This window comes from Priapulus caudatus, unplaced genomic scaffold (genome assembly GCF_000485595.1).
Source record: "Priapulus caudatus unplaced genomic scaffold, Priapulus_caudatus-5.0.1 Scaffold86, whole genome shotgun sequence".
NCBI lineage: Eukaryota > Metazoa > Priapulida > Priapulimorpha > Priapulimorphida > Priapulidae > Priapulus > Priapulus caudatus.
The window spans coordinates 164,508-181,032 of record NW_014577147.1 but is presented as its reverse complement, the minus strand read 5'-3'; the positions used below and the strand labels follow the sequence as shown (position 1 = coordinate 181,032).

The following is a 16,525-nucleotide window of genomic DNA, read 5'->3' as shown; positions in this document are numbered from 1 at the left end:
ATATATGTATATGTATATATATATATATATATATAAAGAAAGGTTCGTACACGTGGGGTATCACTGCTTTCATACAGATGAGGAGGTAGATACCAAAGAAACAAATGCGTTGGATGGCGTTTCTCCAGCCGGTACTCTAGATGTCACCACCTCTGCGGCAGCTGACGTGTCTTCGAAATCCACATTAAAGGACAAGGCCGACGAAGTCATGAACAAACTAGAAGAACAGCTTGGTCGTAAGTACATCACGTTATTACACGGCCATCGTTCTTGTTTACAAATGGAATAAAGTGCACCTGCAATATGCAACGGCGGCAACTTTACGTATACCTTTATAGGTCTATGCAATTGTGATTGCGTGTAGGTTTTCCGCACGCATTCTCTGATTCATTCCTCATTCTTGATGGAATGCACGCTTTAAAAACATATACAGCATTTATACAATAGACTCAGTAGTTTATATCAAGGCCTCCCAACCACTCATGCATATATGTATTGATTAGCCGATCTTGGATGGGAACTGACGTTTGTTGCTACTGTAGCTCCAGGAACCGCTCATTGCAAAAATATTGTCAGGTTTCATTATTCAACCAATGCTGTGTACGCCTATGGGGGTTTAATCTCACAGTTGCATCTGGCTTTTGTATTGCTATTATTGCTAGTGCGTGCAGACTAGCTGAGTGTATCTCAATTTTGATTATATCGCCAATGGCAACTGATTGTTATATTGTTACTGTTTCGTTTAGTGTCTAAGGCGGCTATCATCGCCATCGCCATAGCCATTGCTCTCGTCATTCTGCTCATCTTCTTCTGCTGCTGCAAGCGCTGGATCCTTAAGAAATGGAGGAAAAAGAAAGAAGCGCTCGCAAAGAAAGGTCTAAAGGGTGCCGTCGACCTCAAGAGCGTGCAACTCCTGGGGAAGGAGTATAAGGAGAAGGTGTGTATCTCTAATACCATCACGCTCGCAGTTATACAAATACTGCGGCGGCGATACCTTCTCTATAACCAGCACTGATTCAGTGCATTTACTCAGAATTAGGTGGAATTTATATTTATCCTGATCATCAGCAAGTTGGCCTTAATAATCAGTCGTAGACTATTTTACACAGACGACTTGACCTGTTAATGTAATACAATCCATTTTTCATTTCGCTTGTAATTGGTTTGGAAGAATACCCTTTGCTGGCATGGCTGCCCATCGCAATGGTAAATATATTCTCTTTGATCCGTTGATGAAATCATCCGTTCATTATTGTATGCAAGGGGTAAGTTGAGCGCACCCGTCTGATTGGAGGCAACAATACCTAGATAAACTATCACGATGCTCTGGACCCAGGCAGCCATGTTTGGGTATTCTAAGATGAACTAGGCATGGGTCTTGGCAGAAGGCTTTTACGTCATCAGGCCTATTGCTTTGATTTCTGAAATTATTAAACTAATGCGGAAAGGGTGAATATAAACGCTTGTTCTTGTGAACTATTATTGTATTCTGTCGGCAGTTGTGAGATGAGTACTGGGCGCGGACCGATCACGCTTATTGCAGGAAATAAGAGATTATCATTATGCTGTCATCTAAATCTGTACAAAATTGAGTTAAAGTGTGCGCGAGTCCGCATTAAGTTCGCCTTATTGTTGAGAAGTCAGCGGTTATTAAAATGTCGATCCTCCTGGTACTCCAGATTTTTTTGGGGAAAGAGAGGAATGTAGAGAGGGAGAGAGAGAAAGAGAGAGAAAGAGAATAAGAGCGATTATGTGCGTGTTGTATGTGTGAGAGAGCGAAACGGACGGAAAGAGAGGAAACGAGAAAGAAAGAGAAAGAAAGCTAGAGAATGGAAGGAGAGTGAGGGAAAGGGAGAGAGGTGTGTTCATGTAATTGGCTGATGTTGCACGTGCCAAATCTACGACACGATGATGTAGTGCCAAAATGTAAACATTTCCAGTGTCGGATGTTTTGATTTTGCAATTTTGGCTTTAGCTTGTTTTCAGACACATGTTCTTTCGGCGGATGTGACGCCGTAGAAATATGACAGTCACCATTCGAAAATCTTACTTCTTCAGTTATATATGCGGACTCACCCACTTTCCATTTTGTGTTAAATTCATGGCAACGCAATAACAATCTGATTATGTATAAGTATTTTCTGCCGAAGCAATTCCACGTCGAAATAGTTCTCGATGACCTGCCCTTAGATTTTCGTGATTTTCTCTATTCTCTAATAGCTACGCTGTTCTAACTGCTTCCTTAACCTGCCGTAATTATCTCGATAACACATCTCGTAGCTGCAGTGCTAAGCACGAGTATACTACTTGCACGGACCTCATCATTATCTCGCACGCAGTCGATACACGGCTATACAAGTCTGCGTAGAGCAGCATGCCGATACTTTCATTACACTGCTTCGCCCACTCAACTTCTTCTTTTACACAACGCTGCCATCGAACCCGCCGTCTATCGCGCACACGTCGTCATGATGCGAAGGTTTGCAGTGTATGCTACACGCTCGATAGTCTAGCATGATTAATAACAATAGTCGGCCATGAATCAGCAGTTAAGTAACCGTGTCAAATATATCGCCTTTAGAGCGAATAGATGGTATCGTTTGCATTGTATTATGGCGACAGTGACTAAGCACATAACGGAGGTTTTCAACCACCGTGCCAGGTACTGTGTGCTGCAGTGGCTATAGGTCGAGCGTAGTGTAGTGACCTGAGAAGAAGAAGAAGAAGAAGAAGAAGAAAAAGAAGAAGAAGAAGAAGAAGAAGAAGAAAAAGAAGAAGAAGTAGTCGCGTTTAAGAGGGTGGTGGTATAACGATCAAAACGGATGTTTTATTATGACCCATTACAGTAGCCGAAAAGCCATTCCTTGACATATAGCCACATTTACAGTGTGATGGGCTGAACGGGGGCATTTTAACAAGGTGTTATTAGACACATCGAGATAGCTTTTGAGCTGGAAATCGAATTCACTAACATGGCTGAGAGTAGACGTCTTAAAGGGAGTCTTTGCATGTCTGCCATTATCTCAGCTCATTGTTGAATGTCAATATTACGCATCTATTTCGAGAAGACTTGCGAGAGAGGGTTTTCGTCGACTGACGATAGATGTCAGTTCGTCCATGTAGCGTTTACCCGATATCGCGCTTGTCGTAGCATCGCAGTATACAATCTTCATAGGATCGCGCTCTGTTTGCACTCGCCTCCGATCGACCTATGGGCCGTTCCCTCACAGACGCGGCTGCACTGTGTACGTGTGCTGCAGCTCGCTGTACTCGATCCCTCTAGATCCACTCTGTGCTCACTGACCGGCGGATCAATATTGCCTCAGCAGCAGTACAGTCAGTGCCCGGCGGCGGCATTTCTATATACGGCCCAAATAAGTTAACATTGCAATAAAGACGCATCGGCCATATTGTATACATGAGAAATATAGATCATTCGTTGACGAGTGACGCGAGCGTGGTGATAGGCAGATGCTACACATATAATATATCTAGGCCTACCGCTCTAAATAATTAACAAGGACTGGTGTACACTGGGGACACGAACAAAAAATTGGAACCAAATCTCTTTTACCTCGGCCCGGTCACGTTGTTTAGAAATAGAGGCGCGCGATCCATAAAACTCGCTTAGTTCAAACTTGTTTGCAAACAGATACAAAACTATATAAAAGCTCGCAGATATTGACATGATAACGAACCCCCACATGTTTTAGACAGTGGCCCTGTTCCTAATACACCCCCACGCACTGTTATCCATTTTATTGTACGTGTTGAAAAAAATGTTTTTGCTATTACCTGTTCATCGGTTGTTTGAATGAAATAATTGAACAAACAATATATTGTGCGGATAAAAACGTATAAAAACTTATATAATTTTATATATATCATTATATATTATATATATTATAAAAGTTTAACAAGTAACATCGTCCGCCGCTTTATGATGTGAATATAATTATGTGATTTTGTCGCGCCTGTGTGTATACGTTTAGATGTAATTTTAACTGTTGTTTCTGCATTGGGAGCGGCATCACCGTGTCAACTACTGTTTCCATGGCAACCACTTGTACGGAGGTAATGATATAATAGTATATAACAGCATGCCAGTGCGGGTTCTTATTACACTCTATTACAATCTCTTTTGTTCTTTCCATGATAAATTATTTTACTCTGGTCATGACGCTAACGAGCTAATACAACAGTCATCTGTTTTACGTAGCTAGCTAACTGTCTGGTGACTTAATTAAATCCATACTTTAATTAACAAAATTAATCTCTTGGTAACCCTAATGAAATCTATGCAAAATTGTACTGTACTTTAATTAAATATTCTTAATATTTGTTATATAGTTATCAAAATAGTAGACAACAATTAGGTTCCTATGCATGAATAGTTTTTATGATACTTAATAAATGAAAGTTTTTCTAGTTTAAAATTTAAATTTATACTCGACAGTGTGTGCGTGCATGCGCGCGTGCGCGTGTGTGTCTGTGTGCATTGCGTTGTCTTAATTTATTGTAACACTACTATAACACCATTCTATTATTTGCAAACCTATGGGCCCACGTGTCCTCTCTCATCCTCACGACGCATCCGTCTCTCTTTCAGTTGCTTGTTACGCAGGTGCAGCCGGACATGGAGGAACTTGAAGGCAATATGGAACAGGAGGAAATAGAAAGCACCAAGTCAGAGGTGAAGCTCGGACGACTGCAATTCAAGCTGGACTATGACTTTCAACAAAATCAGGTAATGCCCGAAACCAGAGAGACATGATACAAGATTGCGTGGAACAGCTTTGCTGTTGATCCTAAGCGCTGCGCGCGGATGAGACGCGCAGTTCCGCGGGATATGCGCACGCGACAGCGGGGATGTTCAAGTATGAAGCGCTGTCCGCAGTGGAGATGTGCGCCAAATTCCAGGCCCGGCGCACGTCTCCACAGCGGTCAGCGGATGGTCTGTAGTTTTAGAAGATGACAATGATTATATATGGACGATATTCTAGGAATTGGAGATTATAAAACAGTAACAAAAATCGCTCAGTCATGCTCCAGATTAGCTGAATCAAAATGATTAGAATATAATATGAACAAAACAAATACAATGGTTATAAAATTCACCAACAAAGAAAGGATAGAGAAAGAGATATTAATAGGCAACCAAGTAATCAAACAATTCACCAAATATTTATACCTAGGGGATTTAATTAATGATATAGGAGGTTATAACAATATGATAAGAGTCCGAACTGAAAAATGTAGGTTCATGATGAGGGAAATATTATCATGGGCAGAAGAGCAAAATTATGGAAATCATACTATAAAAGCAAGAGTAAAATTATACGAATGCACAGTTTTACCTTCCTTCCTAAGTAACAGTGAAACATGGACTTAATGGAAGAAGTAAAAATGTTGGAGGATTTTCAAAATGAGTGCCTGCGCAAAATAATAATCACGCAGAAAACGCAGAAAATGCATCGCATCGGCCCAAACTCCACGACAGATAGCGCTCTCGCTCATGAGCTCAATTTACGACTATCCTGAGTGTACGAAGGTGCACTGCATGTAGCTTGGCATCGGCCTAGACTGGTACCCGGTCGACAGTTCCACACGCTACACTAACAGCGTCAGTGTAGCGAAGGATACTTGCCGGAGTAAAGGTGGCAAACGGGTACCAGTCTAGCATCAGCCGGGCATTTCATTATTTACAAAAAGTAAACAGAGTCGGTATAGGAACTGGTCACGTCGGTAACGCCCCATTCATGCCCATCAACGAAGAAGGCGGGGCTTATTCTGATTAAGGAGATGCGAAAATTCAACAGAAGTACGTAGCGCAGTGCGCTAAACAGCGTGTTATTTTCGTTTTTGTGAAAAAAATCTATCGTAGGAAACCGTTCTAGCCTAGCAGAATGCCCTAGTTCCTGAGATCGGCGATTTGGTATTGTAATGGGTCCCCACTTATAAAAATTTCAAAGAGAGGTGCGGCGTAGGCTGTGATTGGAGGACACAAAGTGTCAATCCTCGGCTTGCCTCGGCATCATGGACGCATCACGTCAAGAGTGCAGTTGAATAGGTTATTGAGCTTCGTCTTTATCTTCAATCAAAGCTCAATGCAAAATTGATATTACTTTATGAAGATGCATGGTGTGTTTCATCCGGGATTTGCTCGTCTCTGCTTTTCTCCTTCCTTCTGCCTCTCTTTCTCTTTTTTCTTCTCTTGCCATTTTTTCTGTTTTGTTTTGTTTTTGGGATGGGGGCGTTTGCGTACGTGTGTGTCACCTGATTAATTCTCCATGTCACTGTCTGTGTCACCGCACGGCAGCTGGCAGTGACAGTGCTGCAGGCGGAAGAGCTTCCCGGAATGGACATGTCTGGCACGTCTGACCCTTACGTCAAGGTCTACCTGATGCCGGACAAAAAAAAGAAGTTCGAGACGAAGGTGCACCGAAAAACCCTGAATCCAGTCTTTAATGAGACCTTCATCTTCAAGGTTAGTTACTCATCGTACGGCTCTGGTAAGATTGCGAAGAGTGAGGGTGTGAGGGTGACGTTTAGGCATGGCTGCATGGTTGGTATTCTGTATAAATCCATTGGGTATATTACATTAATACTTTACTGTTATTACCTCGTTAATTTATCTAATATTACCCATCTGTCATATTCTGCTCGCGTATGAAAATCCAGACAAGGGTGATTAGTTTAATGTCATCACTTAATTTACATATTTGATATTTGCGTGTGCATACACATCATCAGTTTCGTTGCTCAAACAAGCTTGTAGGTCTAGATAATATCATCAAAGTGTCCGCAGCTGTACTTACACTGAATTTCCATTAGGTGCCCTATGCTGACCTTGCATCTAAGACCCTCATCTTCGCGATCTACGATTTTGACCGCTTCTCTAAGCATGACCAGATTGGTGAAGTGAGGGTGGCGCTGAACCAGGTTGATCTAGGACAGGTCGTCGAAGAATGGAGAGATGTGACGAGTGCAGAGGTCGACGCGGAGAAGGTACATGCACACGTTGGTTGATTGATTGATTAATTAATTGATTGGTTGTTTGATTGATTGATTAATTGATTGATCTACAGATAAACATCCCTACAAAAATGTTCTCTATCATGATCTCGGAGAATACGTGAAACCGTCTTCTACACGCTGTACCATAGAGTCAAGCGGGTAGAGGATTAACCACCGTGAGCTCTTTATGTCAAGGAAAGCCCCAATGTCATATGTTTCGTATCATGCCGCAGACTCAACCACCACTCACAGTCACCTCTCAATCTGAAATCGCAGTCTCGACTCACAGTTTCAAGCCACAGTCACACCTCGCAGTTTCAACTCGTATTCTCAACTGTTACTAATCTCTTGCTAGGAAAACAAACTTGGAGATATCTGTTTCTCACTGCGTTACGTTCCGACTGCTGGTAAACTGACCGTGGTTATCCTAGAGGCAAAGAACTTAAAGAAAATGGACGTTGGTGGTCTCTCAGGTACGTTTTGATGACTCTGCTTAAAATCAAGGGAGAGGTTGTGGTATAGACCGAAGTGGCTGAAACGAGTGAAATTCTATACATTGTTGGAGCTTATATTGTTTTAATGCGACTAATTTTGTTTCAAGGTGGTTTCACTACCAATGCTGTTCTTGCCTCGGCACTTAAGATTAAAGGAAACAGAGATGCAGTAGTCTGAGATTGCAGAATAGAGAATTGAGAATTGAATTATTTCATGTTATTTTTTCCCTGATGTTTAAAACCAGGTTATCGAGATGAGATTACGTCCGCGTGCGTGCATGCTATCGTGCGTGCATGCGTGCGTGTGTTCGCGTGTTCGAGCGAATGAGTGAGCATACGTGCGTGCGCGTGTTCCTGCCCTCGCGCGCGTGCAGCTCTTGCACATTCCCGCGTACATGTGTTCGCATACATGCGTGCCTGCGTGCGTATATACGTATGTCCTTGCGTGCATGCTGCGTGTTATACGAGAAGAATCGTTCATAGTGTCACAGTAGTGTAAGGGGAGACTCTCTAATGTAAATGTGTATATTGCAAAACGTTGAAACTCACGAATAATAACATAATGTCTTGTAATTAATTAAATTACAACTCACAATACACGCACGCTGGCAGCAAGCGTAACGGCGGCGCGTCATTTCACAGCCGCGATATTGCTTAAATTACCTCTGCTATTAAAAGACCTCTGCTTAAATTACCTCTGCTATTAAAAGGCCTCTGCTTAAATTACTCTGCTATACATGGGCTAGCGTCACTTTATTGAGCGTGTAATATCTACGCTCGCCACCACTAGTTTGTCCATCACGTGCGCAGTGCCCCCTAATGTGCGTTCCTTGGGATGCTGCTGCTAAAGTACATTGTACTGCGGGCGGCCTCGACTTTCCAGCGATCACTGCTTCTCCCACACTCTGATTGCCGATGCCTGCTGCAAAAACGCTGGAAGACGAACGCGAGCAAAATTCCTGCAATCGGAACTACACCCAGCACGAGTCTGGTCTAGCATCTTTGTACATAGCAGTGGTGTGTGTACTAATAGAGCGGAATGCAGCCCGGTACACGGTGCGTACGGTGCGAGATGGTTGTGCCTGCCGTGGTACAGCGACAACGACGCGGTTGCACTGTGCACGTATAAACACTACCAACAGCACCATGCACAACACGTACCACTCTCTCTCTCTCTCTCTCTCTCTCTCTCTCTCTCTCTCCTGCGTTCATACCCTTTTATAATTATGTGTGTTTACTATCCCCTTCGTCACCTGTATATATATACACCAATCACGTTTACACACACGGCAAGAATCCCGCCGCTCGCGTGTGCTGCATTGTTTGGGTTGCGCACCCACATATATATCTGCACATGCCACGAAAAGCACTGTGTCTCGACCGAACCACGTTTCGTTTTTGTTACAACGACGCAGTATCACATATACTTCCTTTGGCGTTGGGGTGAAATTGACAATCCTGAATAAAATTTGCGTGGATGCTCTGAAAAGTATCCATATCGCGATTATACGCACAAGGAATGTATGTGGTACTGTGGACGTTGACAGATTATATGATATTCTCCCTGTCAATGGTCACTCATCCACCCACCAATATAGGCCTAGCTCCCTTGCCTGTCCAGCTATGTAGCAGAACTGACTGCTATATGTTTATAAGTACAATGTTGCAAACCACGTAGGCAGTTAGTTTCTACAGTGGGTTTGTCACATTGTTATAGTGTGTGTCTTCCATGTCTCCTTAATCATAATAGTTGATTATATCACCTGTGCCCGTTGCGGTTTCTGTGACCAAATGTTTTTATGCCAACACCTGTCCACACTGATACGCTGAGTGGAAGTAGATCTAGAAGATAGCTACGTGTAAGCCGTATATTAGTTTTAGTATAGCAGTGCAGAACGACTGAGTTTTACTGGGTTTTTCTTGGTTTGGTCACATTTTTCTGTAGGAAAGCATAAACGTCAGACACACACGTACCGTTGTCAGTATCTGTGAAGTGCTTTTTACTATTTTTGAGACATTTTTGTCGTTATGCGTATATAATAATGTGCCCAGTAGCTGTTGATTGCCGCGGCCATGGCTGTGAGTGTACACAGGGTCTGGTCCAACGTTCCTGTCTTTTGTTGCCGCTGTAGATCCCTACATCAAGCTGGGTCTATTCCTTGGAAACAAACGGCTCAAGAAGAAGAAGTCAACTATAAAGAAAAACACGTTGAATCCATACTACAATGAATCCTTCTCATTCGAAGTCCCTTTTGAACAGATTCAGGTAGCTGCCTGCAGCCTCCGACAGGGGCGCCTACCCTTTCCCGCACGAGTTGGCACGAGGCTCGAAGCAGACATGTGCCTGTACATGTCGCTAATGTACTTGTACGCCATGTCGCATGCTTGTTTGTTGGCAAAACTGTTGGTGGTTTGGCTCATCGAATGCTTGCTACCTGCCGCGCTTACGGATGTATGTCTCAGAAAGGTTTGCATGGGTGGTCACCAGGAAGTGTTAGTGTCACATTGAATTCTGGCTTATTATGTGGGTGATATGGTGTGATCGCGTTTCTATTCTGCGCGTTCCTGGAGATAATAAAGAATATTGTTACATCTCCGAATTTTCTTGGACCAGGAGGGCAGGGGGGATGTATGTTTTCTGTTAAACATTATCGAAGAATGAGTAAGCTTAAGATTGTGACACCATAGATACAAAGTTACTGATAAAACCTCCCGAGACTCATCATCCGGTTGACTGGATCGCTTGCATTCGATGGAAAAATCAAAGGTTTTGTCATGGCTTTTACCCTTTGTCCTTTCACGCCTGATCAGCTAGCATGGCCTTCTCACTGTCCAGTCAGCATGCAGCTTTGTCAGCGACCGCTGGACTTATTTTCATCACTGTGCTTGATGCCAATTTTGGTCATGAATTCATATATTTTTTACTTACTTACTACTTACTTGTATCTTTATACTTTATTACATTGAGCTTACAGCATTTTACCAACAACCCTCACGCCTGGAGTCGAGAGGTGACGTTCTGAAGGTAACACAGTAGCCGACGCGCAACGTCATTTGGAGTTGGGGTCCACAACAATCCGGTATTCCGATTTCGAAATCACGAAGTTGTCCTAAACCTATGGGAAAATTATGAACTTGCGATCGTTAGGTTGCAAGACCGGGATGAATGATTTCCCAAGGGAGAGCTCACCAGGGTACAGGCCAACACGACAGGTGAACCCGACAGCCGGATAAAAAAATACCAAGTGACGTTGTCAGGAGTCGCGGATAGACTTCTCTTTTGACGATTTACTCTTTTTGCTCATCGTTGTTCTGTGCTTTTTTTCTTGCATGTATTTTCGCTCTTCAGACCCGTACGTTAAAATCGCCTTGATGCAAAACGGCAAGCGAATAAAGAAGAAGAAAACGAGTATAAAGAAGTGCACACTAAATCCCTACTATAATGAATCCTTCACGTTCGAAGTGCCCTTCGAACAGATACAGGTAACTGCAGATGGCACCACCGGTCAGTGATGTATTGGAGTGCCGCCAGAGGCTGGAAAACTACTTTTTCTGTTATACGTCAAAACGGACGTACATATTTCATCCCGCCTTCCAACATGAAAATTCAGATACGCTATGTACATTCGACAGCACAGCGAATATGAGAAATTTTGTCGCATATACATCGTTTCGTCCACCTTTGAAAGCCTTCAGTACATCGTCGCCATGACATCGGAAGCCGTTTCATCTTTCCGTAGATACGTAGTACGTTTTTATACGGTAGTACCTGCGAGTTTTGAAACGAGCGCAGTGTTGTGTTTCCAAACGTTTCTCGAATTTTTCCGCATGTATTTTTGCATGTTTGCTTTTTGTCATCGTATTAATCGTATTTTACTTTAGTCTTTTTCGCGCTATTTGCGACGGGAGTTGGGTGATGTTATCTGCGTTAAAATATCGCGAAAGAATCCACGATACTTACCGTGCAAAGGAGGTTAGATCGATCGCATTTTTTAAACTCGTAAAAATTCGTGGTGTAATCATGACAAAAAAGCTCGTTTCGCGTGTTAGTCGTTTTGAGATACATGCAAAATATAAGTGTTCTGCTTCTATTAATGCCACAGCGGTTCAAAACGAGAACTCCATATTTTCCACAGGCGTCAGTTTAAACACGTCAACTTGATTTCTTATTACTATTCTATTTACGCATATAGTGTTGACACGCGGTTTATGTAACGCGTAATTGTATTGCATAAAAGCTTTTTTTGTAGGAGAACAGCTATTGTCTCGGGATTAACGTAGTGTATCGATCAGGAGAAAACATCTTAAGTAACCTTATGTATGATACGTTAGATCCATATAATTTGGCTAAGAAAATTTTAGAAAGTAATTAATCTATATCGTGTTTACGGTTTATCCGCAAATAAACGAGATGTTTTGTGTAGGAATTATTACAATTAAATTTCACACAACCTCGAATCTTTAATTGACAGCGATTTTTTTCATTGACTTATTATTTTAAAATTGAGATACCTAATTAGGATATTTAGATTGAAACAAAATAATAGAAAAAAGAAAGCGATTGTGAATTTATTTCCAAAAATGTTATGTACATGGTAATATCCTAATCTAAATATTAGTAATAAAAATACGTGACGAAACAGTGTGCGTAATAAACCACCTACACGGTTCTTGATACGTGCCTCGTCACATCAATGAATATTGGCAGCTGCAAAGAAATGGTGATCAAGACTGTACTCAAGTCGTAGTCACCGACTATTACATAGCTGTAGAAAGATGATGAGATGCGTTAAGTGCGAACGCGAATCACATCTGCAGGGAAGATACTGTCAATTAATGTACGATATGTATAACCAGGAGAAATCTGGTTGATGTGGTGAGTTACGTATGATACAATAGTAGTTGGGGAACTGTGGAGCCCGGTCGAACTTTAAACAATTGTGTTACGAGGTTTTACTATCATGTTGTTTAGGGGGTATCTTGGTCTTACGAGGTACGAGTATCGATATAATAAGCGACGAACCCCGATGACTTCCCCCTTTAACTTTTCAACTGCGTTCGCCGCGCCCTATACCGGAGGTTCTTGCTAACACTCGTTCCTGTCTCGTTTCTATGGCGCAGAAAGTGTCATTGATCGTCACCGTAGTCGACTATGACAGGATCGGATCCTCTGAAGCCATTGGCCGCGTCATTCTTGGCTGCAACTCCACCGGATCGGCGCTGCGTCATTGGAGCGACATGTTGGCCTCGCCACGGAGACCGATCGCACAGTGGCACACCCTACTCGAGCTCGAGGATGGCAAGAAGGACTAAGGCGGCGGCAGCAGCGGTTGTGTCACATGCGCCGATGGTTCCCCACTGCCTAGCCTTGGCATCTGTTTTCCCACGCTGGTCATGTTTCTATTTTTTCGCGTCACGCCGGATTTGGAAAAGAGCGGGGAAGATGCACTTAAACGCCCTCTATACTGATATTTGGGAATTGTGTTCTTCAGTGAGAATTTTACTGGAACCCTTCGGCTAGGTGTTAACGCAGTTAATTTGTCCAGAGCATGATTTTTGCTTCTACTCCATGGCTTCGCTGTTATGCTTATTCGCTCTATATAAGACGTTCTCTTGCCAGTTTCCCGTAGCGTATATACATACCGATAAGTTGTATAGTTACTTAATAATGTTGTATACTCTATCGAATTGCGTCGGAGACATGTAGGAATACGTGAATAGATTCGTATGCACTTAACTGCTGCTACGAAATGTCTAAAGTGGGTATATGTACGAGATAATATTATAGTTATGGCCAAGAAGCCAGTAAAGTAGCTGTTGTGATCACGAAACCATTGTGTCTATCATTAGTATTAGCCGAAGGAAAATAGTTCCATAGTTAATGAATTATGCATTGTTAATAGCCGTATAAATACGATGCATTCACGTGAGATCGGGTCGTAACGCTTAGTATGATAAAAACGGATAGGTGTGTTGAGTGTATTTCGAGACTATACTAACGTTAGTGTCTAGACTGGAGGAAAAATCAATCACTAACCTCATATGTTGTGTATAATTTTTCATCCTTTTACTTAAAGATATTATGTTTCCGTTGCAACGAAAGTTCACTGCAGTTAGCGCGTTATTGATATAATATTCTTTTTATTAATCTCTAGTGCGTATATTCTCGTTGGCACATACTATTAACTTAACTATCGCAGACTATAGATCTGTTCTCAATGTAAGACAATGAAAGAAAAAAATTACGAGGTGACCTCATTTATATACTTGTTATTATTACCGAATAGTATGGGAACGCCCTGACGCCAACAACCGTGCTTATTGCTCGAGAACTCGCTGAAACTATAGAGATGCATACATCATAGTTTGCTCCGACGCACACATTGCTTCAGTCTGCCCCTTCCTGCAGGAAAGCTCCGCCGCAGACCGTGTTTAATCGCAGTGACATACAGGTTTAGGATGTGATGCTAAGTCGTTGACACAATAACTGATTTCGTTATATAACGACATAAACGTAATCATCAACACTATGAGAATTATTCGTATCAGTCATATAAAAAGGAGAATTTCTGCTGATTTTACTATTCATGCTGTTGCGTTACGATCTCATTAAATTATTTACTAATCATTTATTAATTAATATTTAAAGCCTAGTCTGATTTTACACCTCAGACGAATGACTGACAAACTCAAATGGAGATTTTACGCTCTCTAAATATGTACTAGTGGTAGTATAATTAAAATATGAATGAGGTGTAGTGGTGGTATGTATTTGATTTGTATGAACTACAGAGCAGGCAGGCATCACGAGCTATCCGCTATATATACAACGCTGTACATATATCGTGCTCTATGTATCGTGCAAGTAAGATAAAAAAGAAATTAGTAGTGGTAAGTGTAACGTTGTTGGTAGACGGGGACGCTATGCCCGCCATTCTACAGTTCATGTGTATGAGTATGTAACCGACTGCGTAAACGTATTACCTTCTGCTTCCAGCGATCGCCATCTCATTCCACATTGTCACAGTTTCTATCTGTGCTATAGCCCATATCGACATAGATAATCCTCTGGCCAGAATACAACGGAGTTTCCGATAATTTTCCTGGTGTGACGTCGGTACAGGGAAATAGGGAAAATCCATTGTCTCCGGGGCCACGCCTGTTGGGCGACGCTTTCACGGCGAGAAACGCAAGAGAATAGCATGAAGCACCTATAGAAGGTTTCATTTAGATACGTCAAACAGAAGTACATGTAGAAGCATGCGGTAATGGGTTTAAAGAGCGAGAGGGCGTAGAATCTTCCTACTAGATCGGCAATGTTTACATGTGTGTTGCCGTGTTATGGCAGGACCTGTGAGGCGCGGAGAGTGAATAAGAAATACACTTTGGCTCTGGTGGCGTAATAGAGCCCGATAACATATCGTCGTAATTCTCCTAATAATATGTGGATTATAGAAGCATAGAGTGAGCATACTGCATACCTGCTAGGAAGAGTACTGTATTTGCCCTTCTTGTACCGTCATACACGTATCCGTACATGTCTTGTATCCGTTAACGATACATGCGATGCGACACGAAACATGCGTATACTGGCACACAAGACAAGCCGTGAATCAGCAAGTCCACTAACGCAGAAATTCGGTGAAAGCGTTGATAATAGGAGTAAATACGCCAATGCCATCGCACGGAGGTATGCGAGAAAGGTGGCGTTCTAACCGTTTCTTCTGTGGTGATTAACGCTAGTAGTTCTCCACGCAACCACGCGATATATTATTATAAACATATATATAAGAAAAGAGTCGGCGCTAACCACACCTACAATAATTTTTTTATGCAGTTGTTATGCAGCTAACATCTCTAAACAATTATTTAAGCTGCATGACACAAGCCAAATGCTTTTCCTTCCCACTCACCCCCACAGAAGGCAACGCAAATGTATCGAGGTTCGTTACTTATTACAAATATTTTCATATTATTTATTGTAATTAAGATTACTTGTCTACTTTACATATACTAGTAACACTCGTGTGCTACTACACTATGAAACATTTGTTTCAGTCATTAATACTGCCGTTGACTCTGTGCTAGAAATCACGCACACGCAAGCATGAACACATCTCATGGACATAACGGAATCGGTTAGTCGCGTTCAAACAGGTATATTATCTGTTCGATGAGTCGACAACTAATACGCTTGTTAAGCAGTAGCGTTCTGTAGCAGTAGCAGTAGCAGTAGGCAAAGCAGTAGCAGGCTCGTTTCTGTACAGGCAACGTTAGATTGCCACCTCGATGCACGCAGTAGGAGAAGTTAAATTTACAAATAGCATAATATCACCAACAAAGACCACACGTTAATGAAAATCGCGGCAAAGAGAACATACAAAAAGCATCACAAACTGCACTACAAGCGAAAGTTTAAGATTAATTTATTATATATACGCATGCGTTTACGCGTAGCGCGTGAAAGCTTACGGACACTTGGATTGGCCGTCGCTTCCTGTAAAGTCTAGCTGTCTTATCGACTCCTCGCTGCTTCTTCCTCTGTGGGACTATAGATTAGCACGAATCATACGCGCACACTCGCTCGCTTTCACAGTTTCACAGTACACTAACGCTTGAGAAAATTATGTGGACAAGTTTATAATATATATATATATAGAGAGAGGAGAGAGAGAGAAGAGAAGATAGACGCCGAAGAGTCTTATTTTTACTGGGTATTTCACTCATCGCGTGAGGACTGTGTTTGATGAGGCTGTTAAACACAAACTGGTATAAGAAAGAGGGCCGTGAGATAAAAAGAATCGCAAACTAGGTACCACCGCAAACTAGGTACCAGATCGAAATTAATACAATAATTATTGAGCTTGTCACATATCTTCCCTGTTTATGTTAGTGTATTTGTAGTTAATAGAGTATAAGTAAACGACGTCTTGTTTACGACGTATGGCGCGAGATTATGATGCACTTGGGCCTTCGGCGATTTGTTTAGCTTCCTTTCGTCACTATGCCTCAGA

The 16,525-nt window shown here is 42.1% G+C and overlaps 1 protein-coding gene across 6 annotated transcripts; it reads left to right on the top strand.

The window, feature by feature from the left end:
- The first annotated feature begins 78 nt into the window (after window positions 1-78).
- Window positions 79-14,097, top strand: LOC106804764 (synaptotagmin-1-like). Of its 6 annotated transcripts, none has more exons than XM_014806090.1 (8): window positions 79-236; window positions 747-937; window positions 4,610-4,747; window positions 6,320-6,487; window positions 6,835-7,008; window positions 7,373-7,490; window positions 10,861-10,994; window positions 12,633-14,097. In XM_014806090.1, exons 1-8 carry the CDS (start codon window positions 209-211, stop codon window positions 12,822-12,824), a joined length of 1,143 nt encoding a protein of 380 aa, XP_014661576.1. In that variant the 5' UTR covers window positions 79-208; the 3' UTR covers window positions 12,825-14,097. The 6 variants fall into 6 exon arrangements, with proteins under 6 accessions (XP_014661576.1, XP_014661572.1, XP_014661573.1 ...); XM_014806086.1 differs by having other exon boundaries at window positions 111-236; window positions 4,631-4,747; XM_014806087.1 differs by lacking the exon at window positions 10,861-10,994 and adding an exon at window positions 9,644-9,777 and having other exon boundaries at window positions 111-236; window positions 4,631-4,747.
- Window positions 14,098-16,525: the final 2,428 nt, after the last annotated feature.